Source organism: Acomys minous (assembly GCF_964271855.1).
Source record: "Acomys minous genome assembly, chromosome: 18".
Classification (NCBI taxonomy): Eukaryota; Metazoa; Chordata; class Mammalia; order Rodentia; family Muridae; genus Acomys; species Acomys minous.
The window spans coordinates 45045110-45061564 of record NC_140501.1 but is presented as its reverse complement, the minus strand read 5'-3'; the positions used below and the strand labels follow the sequence as shown (position 1 = coordinate 45061564).

Genomic DNA, 16455 nt, shown 5'->3' with positions numbered 1-16455 from the left:
TCTGTAGTTCTGCCACAAGTTAAGCTACAGATCCTCAGTTATTTTCCCGTCTCCATTTTGGTGTTGCTATTTAGTGACGCCAAGTGATAAGCATGCCACGCCACAGGGAGGAGCCAGACCTCCCCAGAGCACATGCAAGTGTGTGGCTGGCTCCTGAAGTCTTGTGGCACGTGCATGGACTGTTTAGAAACAGCAGAAAGCAAGCATGAATTCCACTTAGTAAACAAATATTCACAGATTCCCCCACAAGTCCTTGCTTAATTAGCTTGAAAAAAATATGTGTTTACTATGAAAACACTAATTTAAAAAAAAAACAAGTGGAAGTGATCTTGGCAAAAAAGAAAAAAATGCAAATAGCACACCATGCACTAAAATTCAAAACCTTACCACTTTAAAAAGAAAAGACCAAAAACAAAACAAAACAAAACAAAACAAATATCCGTAGAGGTCTACTCAGACAATAAGGCTAGCATGTGAGATAAGAAAAGCAAAGGAAAGACTCGTTTTATTCTACTGAATTATAATCATTTCTACAGTTTTCCCTTCCCCCACCCACCCCCTACCCTTACAGTTAGCAGACACGGAAGATATGCATTTAATTAAAGGGGGAGAATAAATCCTTGAGCTCTCTTCAGAATACTATTAGCATCCACTTACAAGTGAGAGAAGGATAAAGCAGTTCTTTGTGCCATGGTTTATTGATGAACTTTTTTTTTTTTTTTTTTTTTTTGGTTTTTTGAGACAGGGTTTCTCTGTGTAGCCTTGGCTGTCCTGGACTCGCTTTGTAGACCAGGCTGGCCTTGAACTCACAGCGATCCGCCTGCCTCTGCCTCCCGAGTGCTGGGATTAAAGGCGTGCGCCACCACGCCCGGCTATTGATGAACTTAATTACTCGTAGAAGAGAGATAAAGGGGAGCTTGTTTTAATTCAACGGAAAATAAGCCCAGGGTGGTTAGTTTCTGCAACAATGGTCCATTTGAGGGAACTTACGAGTTTTCATGAAGTCGGGGGGGGGGGGGGGGGGCCGGGGCTAAATAGAATGTAACATAGAAAGCCATGTGTTCAGCATTGCCACCCCACCTGGGAACAGCAGCCCAGTGTCAATGTGCCTCCCTGTGGGTGGCTTCCTTACACTGACACCAAAAGCCTTTTTCTTCCTACTAATTCTTCTTCGAAATGTTTATAAAAAAGAAAGCTTCTTTATCAGAAAACTGCTGAGGAATTTTAATTTGTTTTGTGTGTGTGTGTGATGTGTATTACCATCACTCTCCAAACTCCTGAGACAGGGTCCCCTCAAGGAGTCTGGATTTCACTGTTTTGGCTGAGCTGGTTGGCCCACAGCTCCAGGGATCCTGTCTCTCTCTCTCTTCCCCACAGGGAAATTATGGGGGGGGGGGGGGAATGGGGGTAGGGGGCAGGGTAAGAGGCTCTTATACTTCTAGGCCTGGCTCTTATGGGGGCTCTGGGTTGAACAAGCATTTTACAAAACTAACCCATCTTCCCCAGCCAACGTAGTTTTGTTTTTAAATATACTACTTCATGGAACATTTTGTGGAAAATGAACTTTTCTGCTTACTAAAGCTCAAGACCAGAGAACTGAGGGAAGAAAAATTTCTTCCTGAAGTCACATTTGATTAAAAAAAAAAAACAAAAAAAAAACCCGTGGTTTATTTGGATGAAATAAGTAACTGACTAAACCATTACAGCCTCAAGAACTCCCGGTGGGATCTAACGGATTATACACGAGATGGTACACTTCACCAGTAGAGAACACTCTATCACACTAGATTGATTAATTTTCTGAACACAACACAGCTGAAGTGCCAGAAATACAAATGTTTTTAAAACTGTATGTTAAGGGTCAGCGAGATGGCTCAGCAGGTAAAGGTGCTTGGTGCTAATCAAGCCCGATGTGACCTGGCTGAGTTCAATCCCTGGAACCCACACGGTGGAAGAAAAGAACTGACTCTCACGCACTGCCTTCTGACAGCCACACATGTGCTGTAACACATATGCACCCTCTGAACACACGGATTAATTTAAATATTTTAAAAAGGCGGTGGCCAGTTGCAAACATTTCAGTGAATGAGCTTCTCAAACACAGTGCACGTTTGATTCCTTCACACTTGAAAATGTGGATAAACTACACTCCCCTAAATGACTGTTAAAGACAGGCATATGTATAAAAGCACTTCATACTAATATGTGCCCTCTCATAATATTTATTTAGCACCGAAGAATATTCTACATAATGTAGGAGTGGATAGGAAAAAGGCAGGGCGCCCCTATTTGTAAGTTATTCCCAAAATACTAAGGCATGCAGAGTGACAGCAGCTCATATTTATTTACACACCATTTATGGGCTCCAAGCTGCTATCACAAATGTGACTGAACTGTCCCCTGAAATCACTCAAATGCACCAACGGCTTCTTCTAGGAAAAAGGTTGTAGTGGACACAGACGGATGGACCCCGAACACAGGGCAGTCCTGTGTCACCAGGTTTACCTCAGTGGCAGAACACAGGGCAGTCCTGTGTCACCAGGTTTACCTCAGTGGCAGAACACAGGGCAGTCCTGTAGTGGACACAGATGGATGGACCCAGAACACAGGACAGTCCTGTGTCACCAGGTTTACCTCAGTGGCAGAACACAGGGCAGTCCTGTGTCACCAGGTTTACCTCAGTGGCAGAACACAGGGCAGTCCTGTGTCACCAGGTTTACCTCAGTGGCAGAACACAGGGCAGTCCTGTGTCACCAGGTTTACCTCAGTGGCAGAACACAGGGCAGTCCTGTGTCACCAGGTTTACCTCAGTGGCAGAACACAGGGCAGTCCTGTGTCACCAGGTTTACCTCAGTGGCAGAACACAGGGCAGTCCTGTGTCACCAGGTTTACCTCAGTGGCAGAACACAGGGCAGTCCTGTGTCACTAGGTTTACCTCAGCGGCAGAACACAGGGCAGTCCTGTAGTGGACACAGACGGATGGACCCAGAACACAGGGCAGTCCTGTGTCACCAGGTTTACCTCAGTGGCAGATAACCGCTTGTCTCCGTTGTCACTTCCAACACCGGAATCAGAGTCCTTCTTGCTGAGGTCCATGTCACCATCATCCAGTTTGTTTAGAAAAGAATTAAAAATCACAAAGTTGACGCCAATTAATAATGTGATTACGGCTTCATTATATAAAACTTATTATTGTAACTATTATTATTAGCAAGCCAGTCTACTTCTAAGAACTATTAAGCTATGAGCACAATGAAAACCCCACACCTAACGAAAATGGACACCTGCTGAGAACGTCATAAACTCTCTGTATTCACGGTTTCCTTCTAGGAGAGACAACTTATGTCTTTGAAACAGTTACCAATTTTATTTTATTGGGTTTTTGTTGTTGTTGTTTTATTTTTCGAGACAGGGTTTCTCTGTGTAGCCTTGGCTGTCCTGGACTCACTTTGTAGACCAGGCTGGCCTCAAACTCACAATGATCCACCTGCCTCTGCCTACTCGAGTGCTGGGATTACAGGCATGCGCCACCAAGCCTGGCTTTATTGGTACATATACAAAAATAGTAAGATGCAGAGTTGTTTTTACCTCATAGGTAGTAAAGTATTATTTCAATAATTTTGAAAACATTTCTGGTGATTAACTATGCCTTGTAACATAAACATAAAATAAGCAATACATATTTTAAAGCATTACTTTGAAAACGCCATTAGGACAGTACGAAATTCCAAGTCACTCTGTTTGGCAAAAGGCAAAGGAAGTGATCTCTGCCCTGGAGAATTCTCAAAGAGGAATCGGTATTTCTTTAAGGGGGTCCCTTTGGCTACCCTGTTCTCTGCATGTTCACGGCCTGCTTTACACCACAAATGGCCCAAGGATGCTTGAACGGGTTCTAACACTTCCACGTGAAACTGGAAATGAGAAGAAATTACCCACGCTGCATTTTAAAAACGGAAGCCTGCAGTTAGTCGTTAACCTATCCCTAGCAGCGTGAGGGCACACGGAAACTCGGTAACTCCTAACGTGTTTCAGCTTGATACAGTCATGATGAGCAAGAGCAGCAGGTTTGAGACAGCATCCCACTATGCACACAGCTCAGGCTGATGACCTCAAATCCATGAACCCCTCAACCCTGTCTCCTGAGTACTGGGATTACAGGTGTATGCTGCGACGCCCAGCTTCATAACAGCAAGCTTTAAAATTTACCAGTTTTTACAATCGGTTGATATGGCTATGCAAATTGTAAGCCTAAAAACCCATTATAAATCCTATTTATAAGCATGCACACATACATGGACTCAGGAAGAACTGATTATTGATCAGGAGAGGGTACATTAGAGGAAAGAGCCTCTCAGGCATCGATTTTTTTTGTATGCCATCACTTTATCCAGTTCTAAGTCGTAAATGTGAGCAACACAAATGAAGCCCGTGGATTCTGGCATCATCACCTGGGCAACTGTGGCTAAGCACAGCCTAAGCAGGCTCTCTCAGGAGGGAAGGCACTAACTCACCTGTCAGCACAGCCTAAGCAGGCTCTCTCAGGACGGAAGGCACTAACTCACCTGTCTTCCACGTGCTGGTGTAAATGCGGCCTCTCAATAGAGGGGAGGTAAAGGGAGTCAGTTGTCTTAATCTGGCACGCTTGTATACTCAGGTACTTAAATATGTGCACTTTTCCTTTTGTGCAAATCTATGGAGAAATCAGTAATAGGAGTTTAGTCCTGAGTGACAAAACAAGGCAAGTTCCAGGTCCCTGCCCGTGTAATTTAATCTTCAGTGCATCACAGTGAGTAACCCCCCGAACAATGGGCATTAAATACACGAGAAGTGTTAGGACGGTTTCCTGCAAATTCTACTTTGAACAGAAAATCATGCTGAAGAAATCCCTAACCTTTGAAACTACTAAATTCTAACAAAAATATCTTTAAGTGAAAATTCAGACAATATTGGTAATAGTCCAACTACAAGGGGTGAAGAAGCACATTTATTTTCAAATCCACACAGAGCAGTTAAGAGCTTGAAAGAGGGCTGGAGAGAGCTGGCTCACAGGTTACGAGCACAGGACTGCTCTTCCAGATGTGCTATGTTCAATTCCCAGCAACCACATGGTAGCTCATAACCATCTATAATGAGATCTGGCGCCCTCTTCTGGCAGGTAGGCATACATGCAGGTAGAACATTGCATACATAATAAATAAATAAATAAAAATAAAATCTTAAAAAAAAAAAAAGAGCTTGAAAGATAACGGGGCACACGCTTTTAATTCCAGCACTCAAGAGGCTAGATCTCTATGAGTTTGAGGCCAAGCTGCTCCACAGAGTGAGTTCCAGGACAACCTGGGCTACATAGTAAATCTTTGTCTCAAAAAAAACAAAACAAGAACATTAAAAACAGTTTAAAAGATAATCATAGATTTAATAAGTCACTATAAAATTTAAAAAGTTAAAGAACTGTGAAATATTTCCATTTGTATATTGAAGCATAGACACTTTGTAGAGTTCTCACAGTTTTGTGTTTGAGTTTAATCGCTGTCTCAAAAAAATATCGTATTTTAAGATGTTTAAGTACCACTTCCCTAGCTAACGTTCACATAAGGAGCGTATCCCCTGCTTTGTAGGCCCTGTGCTCTATGACAAAGCTTCAAATGCGTGACTGAGATGACACAGATACAGACAGAGGTGCGGGCACAGACGCGATGCTGCCCAAGGCAACTCAGTAGTAAGATTTACTGAAACTTTCACCGTGCGGGGTGGTGGTGCTGACTGCATCTCGTTGCGCCTAGTGCAGTTTGGGGTGTACAGGGCATCACAGCAGGGGCTCTGCGGTGAGTCACGTGGCCACTCTATGCAGGCCTGGCCACAGGGATGGCTCTGGGCAAGTCCTCACCTGAGCGGGAGGGGACTGCAGAGGGTTGTTTTCCAGCTGCAGCACCTGCAGCTGCTTCATCTCTCTAAAGCAGATCGGGATCACCAGCACTTTGTTGCAGGAAAAGTCAAACTTTACCAAGGGGAGATCTACTAGTTCTGAAAGAATAGAGAAAAGAGGGAAATTAGAAAAAAAGAAAAAAGAAAAAAAGAAAAAGTTATCTCAGAAAATCAGAAAACAGCAGGATCACACACAATCAAAAATCAACTCTCTGTGTATCTAGAGATGCACAGCTTAGGAGAATTGAAAGTAAGCTGTGCAGACGCTAGGAATATGTGGTGTGCGTACAGAGTATTTATTTCCCTGAATGGGGGCATCTTTCCCTGGGTGCCCAGTCATTACAAACTGTACTGGGACCACCGGCCACTGGTCATTCTTTTATCTAAAGAGCCTGTTTTCTTCCAGCAAAGGAACCGCACGCGCCACGTCGCACAGAACATGTTTATGCTTGCTTACCACAAACAGTAGGCTGACTACAGAAAACCCTTATCTAGTCAATGTCCCCGAGTTGGCACCGGCCCAGAAAGAGCTTCAGGAAACATGTTCCTGATTTTGTCAGGGGCTGCGACCACCACCAATCCCGGCCCTAGCCACGGTGTTATCTAGTTTAGGCTTTTCCAAAAAGGACCCAGAATTCCCCCCATCTGGCTGGGCTTCCTCGTTCTATTGCTTTTGAAGTTTGTCCACAGCTCAGCTCCCAGGGGAGGATGTCGCAGTTAGCCTGAGGATCCCGCCCAGTGGCACAGTAAACACTCGGTCATCTCAAGCACTCCGAGTCAACGCTGGCAGCTGCTCGGCATGACAAGCGAAGCTGAGCCACTCCAGGGCCTAGGGTGACGCTGGCCGATCTCTGAGCTGGCTGGGTGGTGACCACATTGGGGTGACTCCAGAGCAGCACCCAGCACTTTCGGTATGGGAGCTGTTAAGGGCCAAAATAGAGTGGCTTCAAAAACTTCTGGCCTTCTAAAGTGGAAGGGAGCCAGAAACTAGATAGGATGAGGACCCAAAGGAGAGGACCAAAGCCTTTAAGCAGCAGTTAGCTCTTCCTCCTCCTCTTCCTCCTCCTCTTTGCCAACATGGCTGAGGCTCTGCAGTAATTTCTTTAACTGCCTCAACACCACTCTTTTGGGGCGAGTGCTGTATCTTCTCAGAACACAAGGTCCCGGGAATGACAGGGGCTTTCCATCTTCCACACCTCAGGGCATCACTTGGACTTACAGAACTGAGGAAAGAGACCAAAATTCTAGGAAGAGAGCGCTCAACTACAGGACAAACTCAGGAAGTGTATTTTTTTTTTCAAAGCATATGCCAAGGAATCTCTATTTCCACATTGCCCGGAGCAGCTCGTTTCCCCCGTGGGGCAGCCACTGCATCTCAGGCTATCTTCCTAAGGTTGTTCTGATGAAGGGCTGTGGGCACAGGGAGGAATTATGGGGCAGCAATGCAGAGTGGAGGAATTGGATGCTTGAGGATGAAGGAGATGGAAGGAGGAGCCTGTCTTGGGTTTCTGTTGCTGGGATAAACACCATGACCAAACCAACCTGGGGAGGAAACGGCTTGTTTCAGCATACAGCTTACAGTCCATCTTAAAGTAAGTTAGGGCAGGGACTGATACAGAGATCACGGGAGGGGTGCTGCTTACTGCCTTCCCCTCAAGGCTTGCTCAGCCTGCTCTCTTATGGGATCCAGGACCACGGACCCAAGGATGGCACCACCCACAGTGGGCTGGAGCCCTTCACACCAAACATTCCTTCAGGAAATGCCCCAATGGACTTGCCAAATCTGTTGGAGGCATTTTCTCAATTGAGTCTCATCCTAGATGCCCTAGCTTTTGTCAGCTTGACAAAACAAACAAGGAAATAAACAAAAAACCGTAGTCACTGTGGTTAGGTTTTTCATAGTACACTTTTTGTAAACCAGCTAAAAAGGGTTGGGATTCCTAGGTCAGGATGACTTCAGAGTTAGGCTATTTCCCCAGTGTTAACATTTTTTTTAATAGAATACTGGTCATTTTTTAAAAAATACTTATTATTTATACAGTATTTTGCCTGCATGTGCCCCTGTCTGCCATAGGAAGGTACCAGATCTCATTACAGATGGTCTTGAGCCCCCATGTGGTTTCTGGGAATTGAACTCAGAACCTCTGGAAGAGCAGACTGCGCTCTTAATCTCTGAGCCATCTCTCTAGCAGTGTTAACATTTAATGGGACTGTGTTCTGTGGGAGGTGCCTTGTGTGACAATAGCTGTTACACAGCCAAGTGTTCCCAGCAATTGTTTCCCAGCTAAAATGAAGACTTTGGATCCTGACCAGAGGACTATTGGGGGGAGCAGAGAACTCGCAGGTAAACAGATGAGGGACGCTTTTACAAGAGCCCTGCCTCGCCCGCGTCGTGGTGTAGGAGAAGGAAAACCCTAGTCTCACAGCAGTAAAGCATGGGAAGTAATAACAAGCTTGCAAGGCTGGCCCGGAAAAGGTCAAGAGGCAGAACAGGAAACGGAAGAAAGCAAGCCAAGGGGGGCGGGGGTGGGGGCCCGAAGGAGGAAGTGGGCAAGCAGGAAAACAGGAAGAGGGAGGCAACTGGGAGGAGGAAAAGAAGAGAAAGAACAGAAGCAGGAGAAAGACGGCTGGGAGGAGGAGGAAGAGGAGGAACGAGAAAGGAGAGGAAGAAGCAGAGGAGGAAAAGCTGAGGAGGAACTCCACGCAGAGAGGCAAGAAGTAACTACTCAGTCCCTGCAATTACATCAGATGTAGGGGAGAAAAACACACAAAACTGACTGGGGTAACTGGGTTGAAAACTTCTATTTTTTCCCCCTCTTCAAACTGAAAACATATGAGGAGCGATTTCTCAGGAGAACACACTTAAGTAAATGTTTCCGGAAGGTCACTCATGTGCTGCCTGTGGCATCAACGCTCTTGTCAGCAGAGTTCTCCAGACCGAGGCAGAAAGAAACTTGATATTCACATTTTGCCCTCGCTGTTGTTGTTTTAACAGAAAGAACATTCCAGAAAACTTCAGTTTTAGCTTTTGGGTGTATTTTAAAATATCAAAGCTGAGAAAACAAAATTATGGAAAGAAGGGTAAGTTGTAACTGATTTTTTTAGGGAAAAGAATGTCCTCAAGGTGAGAGAGAACGTGGTGCAAGAAACGCAAGCCTCGGGTCTGCAGGTGCTCCCTCTTTCCCCTGTGCCGCACTGTGGCCACACAGTGACGTAATGGGTTTTCCCTTCTGGAAAGGGGTTCAATTATTTATGACATTTCCACAATGACTATCACAGGTGCTCCAGTGCAGAGGGGTGCCTTAATTCCTGAAAGGCTGTATTGTACAGATGTGCTGTGAATTAAAATTTTGTTCCTTCGTAGTTAGCATCATCATTATTTGTAGTTACTATCAGGGAAAAGCTCTATACATTCAAAGAAATGAGACTGCGCAATAACGAAGGGGAAAAGTAAATCTCTCTATATGAGCTCATTCCAGATAAGGCAATGCCTGCTACACAGAAGCATTTTCTAATTTTCCTATGAATGCAAGCTAGCATGTGCAAGGTAAAATAAAATGGCAAGCAGACATCTGACCCTTCTACCACTAAGCAGTTTACAAAACTCTGCCACATGGTTTTTGGGAGCTCTTCCCATGTCTTGAACAAGCATCAACAGGCTGGCAAAAATCAGGCAAAGTTTCCAAACTGACGCACTAATAAACACCAAAGGAACCAGATGCCAACTGCTTTCAAGAATGCGCTTTTGCACCAAGATGCCTTTCAAAAAAAAAAAAAAAAAGAAGTCATATGGAACTCTGCTACTGCAGCAGATTCCTAAATGTGCCATACATAGAAAGAGTTAATAATCCAGGGTTACCTTATAACCTATAATGGGTCAACAATGCCCCTAACTAGACACCAACGCCAGAGGAGGAGAACCACAAAACAAAAGCCCAATGCCAAGAATGGGTTACTTCTTCTGGAGTTGCTGGCCAGTGAGGTCCCCATTGGTCCCCAAGCATCACAGGCTACTGCCAAATGCTCTTGGTTACTCTCCAGAACTTGACAGTAAGATCCTGCTTCTGAAGGTGTCCCAAACTTGAGGCACGTAACATAGAAAAATCTAGCTGGCGGGCTGACCTGGAAGCGTCATCCCTACTGGCTAGATTCATAGAGTTTGAAAAGTGCTATGCACGCTACCAGAGGAAAAATGTCATCGATCGTACCCAGCTCTGAACCCTGGGAGACACAATAAGGATGAAAACCATAAACCATAAACAAGATGAAAACCATACCTAGTGCCATTATACACAGGTCCGAGAACCTACGGCTAGACAGGGAATAGGCCCTAAGGTAGAACTCACTATTACTATTCCATTCAAAATTGGCATTGTACTGAATTGACTCCTGTAACTTATTGTCATACCCAGAGCTCAGTACATCTCTCAGCTCTCATCTGAGAAACAGTAGATGACCTATAAATGGCCAAGGTGAAGTGAATAAGAGAGTCAGCTCTCAATGGACCACTATACTCCACCCTCCCCTCCCGAGGCTTAGGGGATCATTGAGGAGCAGAGGGTGAGGAGGAGTATAAGACCCAGACAATGAGGACCACAAGGAAACTACGATTTCTGGGTACAGCTTAACACATGACCCTGCAGCAGCTGCAACAGCACACACAAGACCTGTGTAAGACCAAATCCCGGGTGGAGGTGAAAACTGACGGTGAAATCCTAGCCATAAAGTTACTGGCAACTGTTAGCCGCTGCAGGGGGGCGAGATAATTCTCCCTAAAGTGCAGCCCCTGGTAACATGACCACGCTCCCAAGGGAGGCCGTCCATCCAAGGATACTTGGGTACCACAGATTGGTCTTGATGAATTAAAAGAGTGGAAAGGACAGGACACAAAGCTGGCTGGGTAGGAAAGCAGGATTTAATTTGTTAAGAACTGGGGAGGCAGAGTAACATGATCCAAACATGTTGTATGGAACTCTCAAAGAACAAATTAAAAAAAAATTAAAGTATGTTTTGGACACCAGAGAGCCTTTAAACAAATGATCTCTGGAAAGCAGGGTATGTTTTTTGAAGACGTGCTTGGCACTCTGTTTCTCATCTACTTACTTCTGAGGTGTGTGTTTGTGTGTGCATGAGTGTGTGTGTGTGCGCGTGTATGCGTGTTGGTTAGCTGTAATTGTCTTACCTAGGTTATGGTAGTGTGGGAAGACCCAGCCCACTGTGGGCAGCGTCATTCACTGTACAGAAAGTGCTGAGCTATGCGCGCGTGGTGAAACTTAACTCAGCATAAGCAAGTAAGCACACAGGCATGATGCATTTACTCTCTCTCTGTACTTGACTGCGGACATGACCAGCTCCCTCAAGTTCTTATCACTTTGACTTCCCCACATGATGATGTGTAACCTGGAACTATGAGCTAAAATAATCCCTTTTGCCTGGGCTGCTTTTTGTCAGGGCATTTTATCACAACAGAAATGAGACTAGAGTGTGTGCATGCATGCATGCATGCGTGCATGTATTCCTTCGTGTCCAAGTGCACACGCATGCACAGATGTTGCCCATGTACCAATATACACAGATGGATGGCAGAGTCTGCCATCTCTATTGCTCTCTCTCATTTGTTCTAGTTTGTTCTATTTTTTGAGACAGACTCTCTGCTCTGGTCTCCATCCTGTTGCCGTGCTGACACACGGGTGAAAAGCAGCAGCTCAGGGAAGGAGAGGGTTTCCATTCCCACAGTCCACTGTTAAGGGAGGCCAGGGTAAGAGAAACCATGGCGGAACACTGCCTGCTTTGCTCTCTGCCTCCAACAGCCGTTCTCACAGCCGGGACCTCTGTGTAGGGATGGTGCTGCCCACAGTGGGACGGACCCTCTCCCAGCAATTAGCAATCAAGACAACCCCTCATATTATATAGGCCCACAAACCAACCTTACAAGGATTAATGAGGAGACTTTCTTCAGATGGTTCTGGGCTGTGTCGGGTTGACAGTTAGTGCTAACTGGGCCACTCTCTCACTGACCCTGTAGCCCACCAGTTTGGCCAGGCTAGCTAGCATGTGAGCTCCAGAGACCAGTGTACCTCCATACCTCATACCTGGCTTGTATGTGACTGCTGGGGATCCAAGCATGTTTTTCTGCTTATGGAGCAAATCCTTTACACACTAAGCTATCCCCTATACCCCTTAAGTCCACTTGCAACTTCCAGGTAAATATGCCTTTATGCTTAAACCCTCATGCCCTAAACATGGCAGTGCTGTCTGGAGGATACTACTACCACTGACTGTGCTGGGGTCAGGGGAACCAAGCACCCATGGGAAGCTTTAAGGCCATCACAGGAACAGTTAAGAGTGACCCCAAATGCAAGGACGATTCAGCAGTAGCTTCACCCTCACCTTGAGGCTGAGAACAGACATTGTGGGTTCCCCACCAGTGTCCCCAGATCCCCAAAGCTAGAGATCCTGACAGCCACGATCCACAAGACCAAGACTGTTCCATCTGGACTGTTAGCTTCATGTTCTGGAACATCCCATGCCTGTCTAAAAAGAACCCATGCTGTCCCTGGTATGGATTGGCCAAGTCCCACACCCCAAAAGTCACATACAGAACTCCTGACCCCAGTATTTCAGAATCCGATGGTGCGTGGAGACGAGGCCTTTAAAAGGGTAATTAAGTAACACCACGTTGATTAGGGCAAACCTTAATGCTCTGCTGTGACAGTGAGGAAAGATCAGGATACAAACACAAACAGCGGGAGGGGAGTAAGGACCATCTATGAGGCACAGAGAAAGGCCTCAGGAGAAACCACCCAGAATGGTGAAGAGATACACTCTGTGGTCCTTTTATAGCAGCGCTAGAAAACTGACATACGTCACACGAACGGTTGTGCTGCTGTTAGCCTTGACTCGAATTACAACATGAACACCACTGTTCTCCTATCTGCTGGTGAGATTCAAATTATTACTAGCAGCCAGGGTGTGTACGTACGTGTGTACACACACACACACACACACACACACACACACACATCACTCCTCATAAAAGTAAACCAAGAAAAGTGATGTATCCCGTTCTCTTCACCTTGGCCTCCTTTCTTACCTGGTGGTAAAACCTTAAGGTAATTTCTTCGGACGTTCAGTTCTCGCAGAGACTTCAGCTGGCCTATCTGCTGGGGCAAGGCTGTGATTTCATTGCAGCTAACATCCTGCAGCAAAAGGAGGGTTTGGGGAGAGAGGGGCGTCAGATAACAGGGATAACAACTGCCCTTTCCCAAGCATTTCGTGTGAATTCTCCTCAAAGAACTTAAATGTTTGGACAACTCCACATTGTACTTTTATCCTGGCCTCCAGGTCCCTAGTCAGTGGGGATCAACAGTGAAAGAAAGGAGTTTGCTTCCCAATGTCCTTTGAGGGGAGAAAAGACATCAGTGTCACTTACTAGCTGTTCTTGTCACTTTTGCCTTTCAAGCACTCAGACCTTACTCAACTCCCACCACAAACTTACAAGGCAAAGCTCTGAATAGTCACAGCTTGGGGAAATGAGGCTTTGTGGCCCCAAGCAGGCAGATGCCAGTTGACACTAGGAAGGAAACATCAGCTGACACCATTCAGAAGGCAGGTTACACAGCCACCCACCGTGCCAAGCTCTTACACAGAGAAATAGCAGCACATAGACTGGATGTGCGATTTATTCCAAATGGACTTGCTAGCACATGGCTGAGAGCTGTGGCCGACCACTGCACACATTTGGTAAGCAAGTCTGTGGGGTATGAGGATCTTGCCATCTTCGCTCTGCAAGTACAAGGCCCCACTAATCCTGGATTAGAACCAGCTTGTGTCGCGTAAAATAAAGACACAGTTCTTATCTCACAGAAACTCATTATCCCCCACATCTTCCCTTCAGCTCCCATACGTTGCTGGGCTTTGCTTTCTTCTCAGTTCTGGAACTTCCTTCAGTCCACACTGAGCTGTCTCTCTGAGGGACTCTTGCACATGACAGCCTCTGGCTGGCTTCTGTCCCTCACTGCCCCCTCCCCCAAATCAAGTCCATCCTTGACTAATGGAGCTATCCTAGTGCAAATTTCATTCTATTGGTCATCGGCTTAGGCTTTTCTGCCTTTGTGAGGAGGCCTGTCAGCTTCTCCAGGGCCATTCTTGAAATATTCTCTCTTGCACCCCACACTCAAGCCATGCATGCAGTCACCACTTGGAGCTGCAGTGGAAGCAATTTCACAGTGCCAAAACCCACTCAGGCTTCCCCCTGCCTCATAGGCAAGCTCCAGCACTGCCCTCTTGGCCTCCTACTCATCTGTTATGGCTCAACCCAAGCCTCGACTTTTCACATGGAAACCATTCCCATGATCCTCTCCTGCTCTGATCAACACCTGGGGATGGGTAGTTCCCTTCCCCTCTGCAGGCAGTGTGTACCTGTAGCTCACTTGCCCCCTTATCCCTCCTCTCCTCCAAGAAAGCTGACAGTTTCTAGGTGAGAGGACCCATGTCACGTTCGCTCCATTTTTCTGGTGCCTAGCAGAGTGCCAGGGGTAAGGCAGGTATGAAATTTCTAACTCTCACTAATGTGGACACCCCACGATACTGTGGTTCCTTCTCCCTTGCAGCTGGGGCCCCAGAATGTTTTACTCTATCAGTCAAATTCTATGCTGGTCCCCCTTGCTATCGCAGAACCAAAGACAAATTCAGGCTATAATCTATCCCAGCGAGGGTTAGTCTTTAGATAGACATGTTACTTATGAACCTGAGAAACACCTTTTACTTTAGAGGTCACCGGGGCCTCCTTCCAAAACTCTATTCCATGTTTCTTCAGACCAAATCAATGCATCTCTAGCCAATCCAACCCTCCCTCCCTACTCCAATCCCAAAACCAGGATCCCTGTTAGACCAGAGCTGCAGCAGTCAGTCAGCCCTTTCCTCTAGCTTTGCCCTCACATGATCCTCGACAGTCAAACGCCTGCCCAACGGGCACTACCTCACAACGGCACATTATCACCATCGGTACAAGAGTACAAGACTGCAGCCCATCAAAAGGGTGCGTAGAGTAGCTGACACATTGGACTCTCCTATCTTCAACAGTCTGAGGACAAAAGTAGGGTGACAGAGGTACAGAATCTTCAGAGGTACCTCCTTAGCTGCTGCTCTTGTCCTGAGCCCACCCCCACTCCCACCCCCAAAAGCCACATACACCTCTAGTGCTTAAAACAAAATAACAACAACTACAACAAGCCTCCACCAGCACCCCTGCAGAAACCAAACTGTGCAGGAGAAGTCAGCCTAATTCTGCTCAGCCACGGAGTCCAAAAGCAAATGCTCCCAGTGAGAACTGGGTCTTTCCACGTCTTGGCTAAGTTATGGCTCAGCACCTGGCCCGTTCCATACTAGTTCACAAGGGCCCTCCCTCACCAGCATGGAACCCGGGCAAGCCTGAGAGGCAGGGGTCACACTGGGTCACTCTCCTGCACTCCAGACGCACATCAGGCCTGGCACAGGGCTGTCGATGTCAGAAGTGGAGGCAGGCTTGTGGGGAAGAACCTGTTGACATTATTTTCTGTCTGTGGAGAGGATTTATTGAACTATATATATTACTTTCCTATAAATCTTCTAAGTGATCATATAGAAAAAGCTTTTCATTGCTGTGGAGATCCATCTCAATGTGAGATCAACACTTTCCACAAGTTTCAAAGGCATTCTAATATGATTTGTTTCCTTTAAAAAAAAAGTGAGAAAAGGGAAACAAAAGAATAACTTGTATATTTAAGCAATATACTCAAAGAATGCCCTCTCCTGAGACAAACTCAGCCCTGCTCCATAAATAAATAAATAAATATAAACATATATATATATATATATATATATATATATATATATATTCTCTCTCTCACACACACACACATACACACACACACACACACACACACACACACACACACACACACACACACACACATATACTTTGCCTGTGTCAACTCTTCCTAGTTAATAGCAGCACAAAAGCATGCTGGGCCCCTTAGGCCAAGGTGACCCTTCCAGCACAAACCCCTAACACTGTGGCCTTAACAAACAAAACCAACTCCTGCCAGCCATATTTAAACAGATGCTAGTAGAGGCAGCCCCTACTTACTACACATAAAACAACGCCTCATCAGCTGGGTACCCCATTTTTCCGTCTAAGAGTCAGGGTACCTATGAACAAGTGCAAGCAGAGAGGCCACCATCCTGCCTAGATCCTAAAGAGTATATAGTGAGGGTCAGTTATATAATAATACTCTACATTCCTACCAGCTATGCCCCCATAACATAATAAATGGAAAATTCCCAAGCAAACCTACTACACAAGGGAGAGACAGGCTGTCCACCACTGTACAACCAGTACGGTAAAAACAGGGCAAATCCAATTCCCCAGGGGCCGCGGAATCTCACCAAAACTTAAAGAGGTTATGAATTTCATCATAAAAATATACCCATGGGTACTTATGTCTAATTAGTTGGAGGAGGAGGAAAAAGAGCTAATAGTCTGCATGC

General features: G+C 45.9%; 1 protein-coding gene across 4 annotated transcripts in view; it reads right to left on the bottom strand.

Moving 5' to 3' along the window:
* LRCH1 (leucine rich repeats and calponin homology domain containing 1) overlaps window positions 1-16455 on the bottom strand; it is a 181462-nt gene that overhangs the window by 54360 nt on the left and 110647 nt on the right. For all 4 annotated transcript variants that reach the window (XM_084766976.1, XM_084766977.1, XM_084766978.1 and 1 more), the window contains exons 4-7: window positions 13019-13124; window positions 5888-6024; window positions 4563-4690; window positions 3022-3085 (exon numbers count right to left, since the gene is read on the bottom strand). In XM_084766976.1, coding sequence (XP_084623102.1) covers window positions 3022-3085; window positions 4563-4690; window positions 5888-6024; window positions 13019-13124 — 435 coding nt within the window. The remainder of the gene's footprint in view (window positions 1-3021; window positions 3086-4562; window positions 4691-5887; window positions 6025-13018; window positions 13125-16455) is intronic.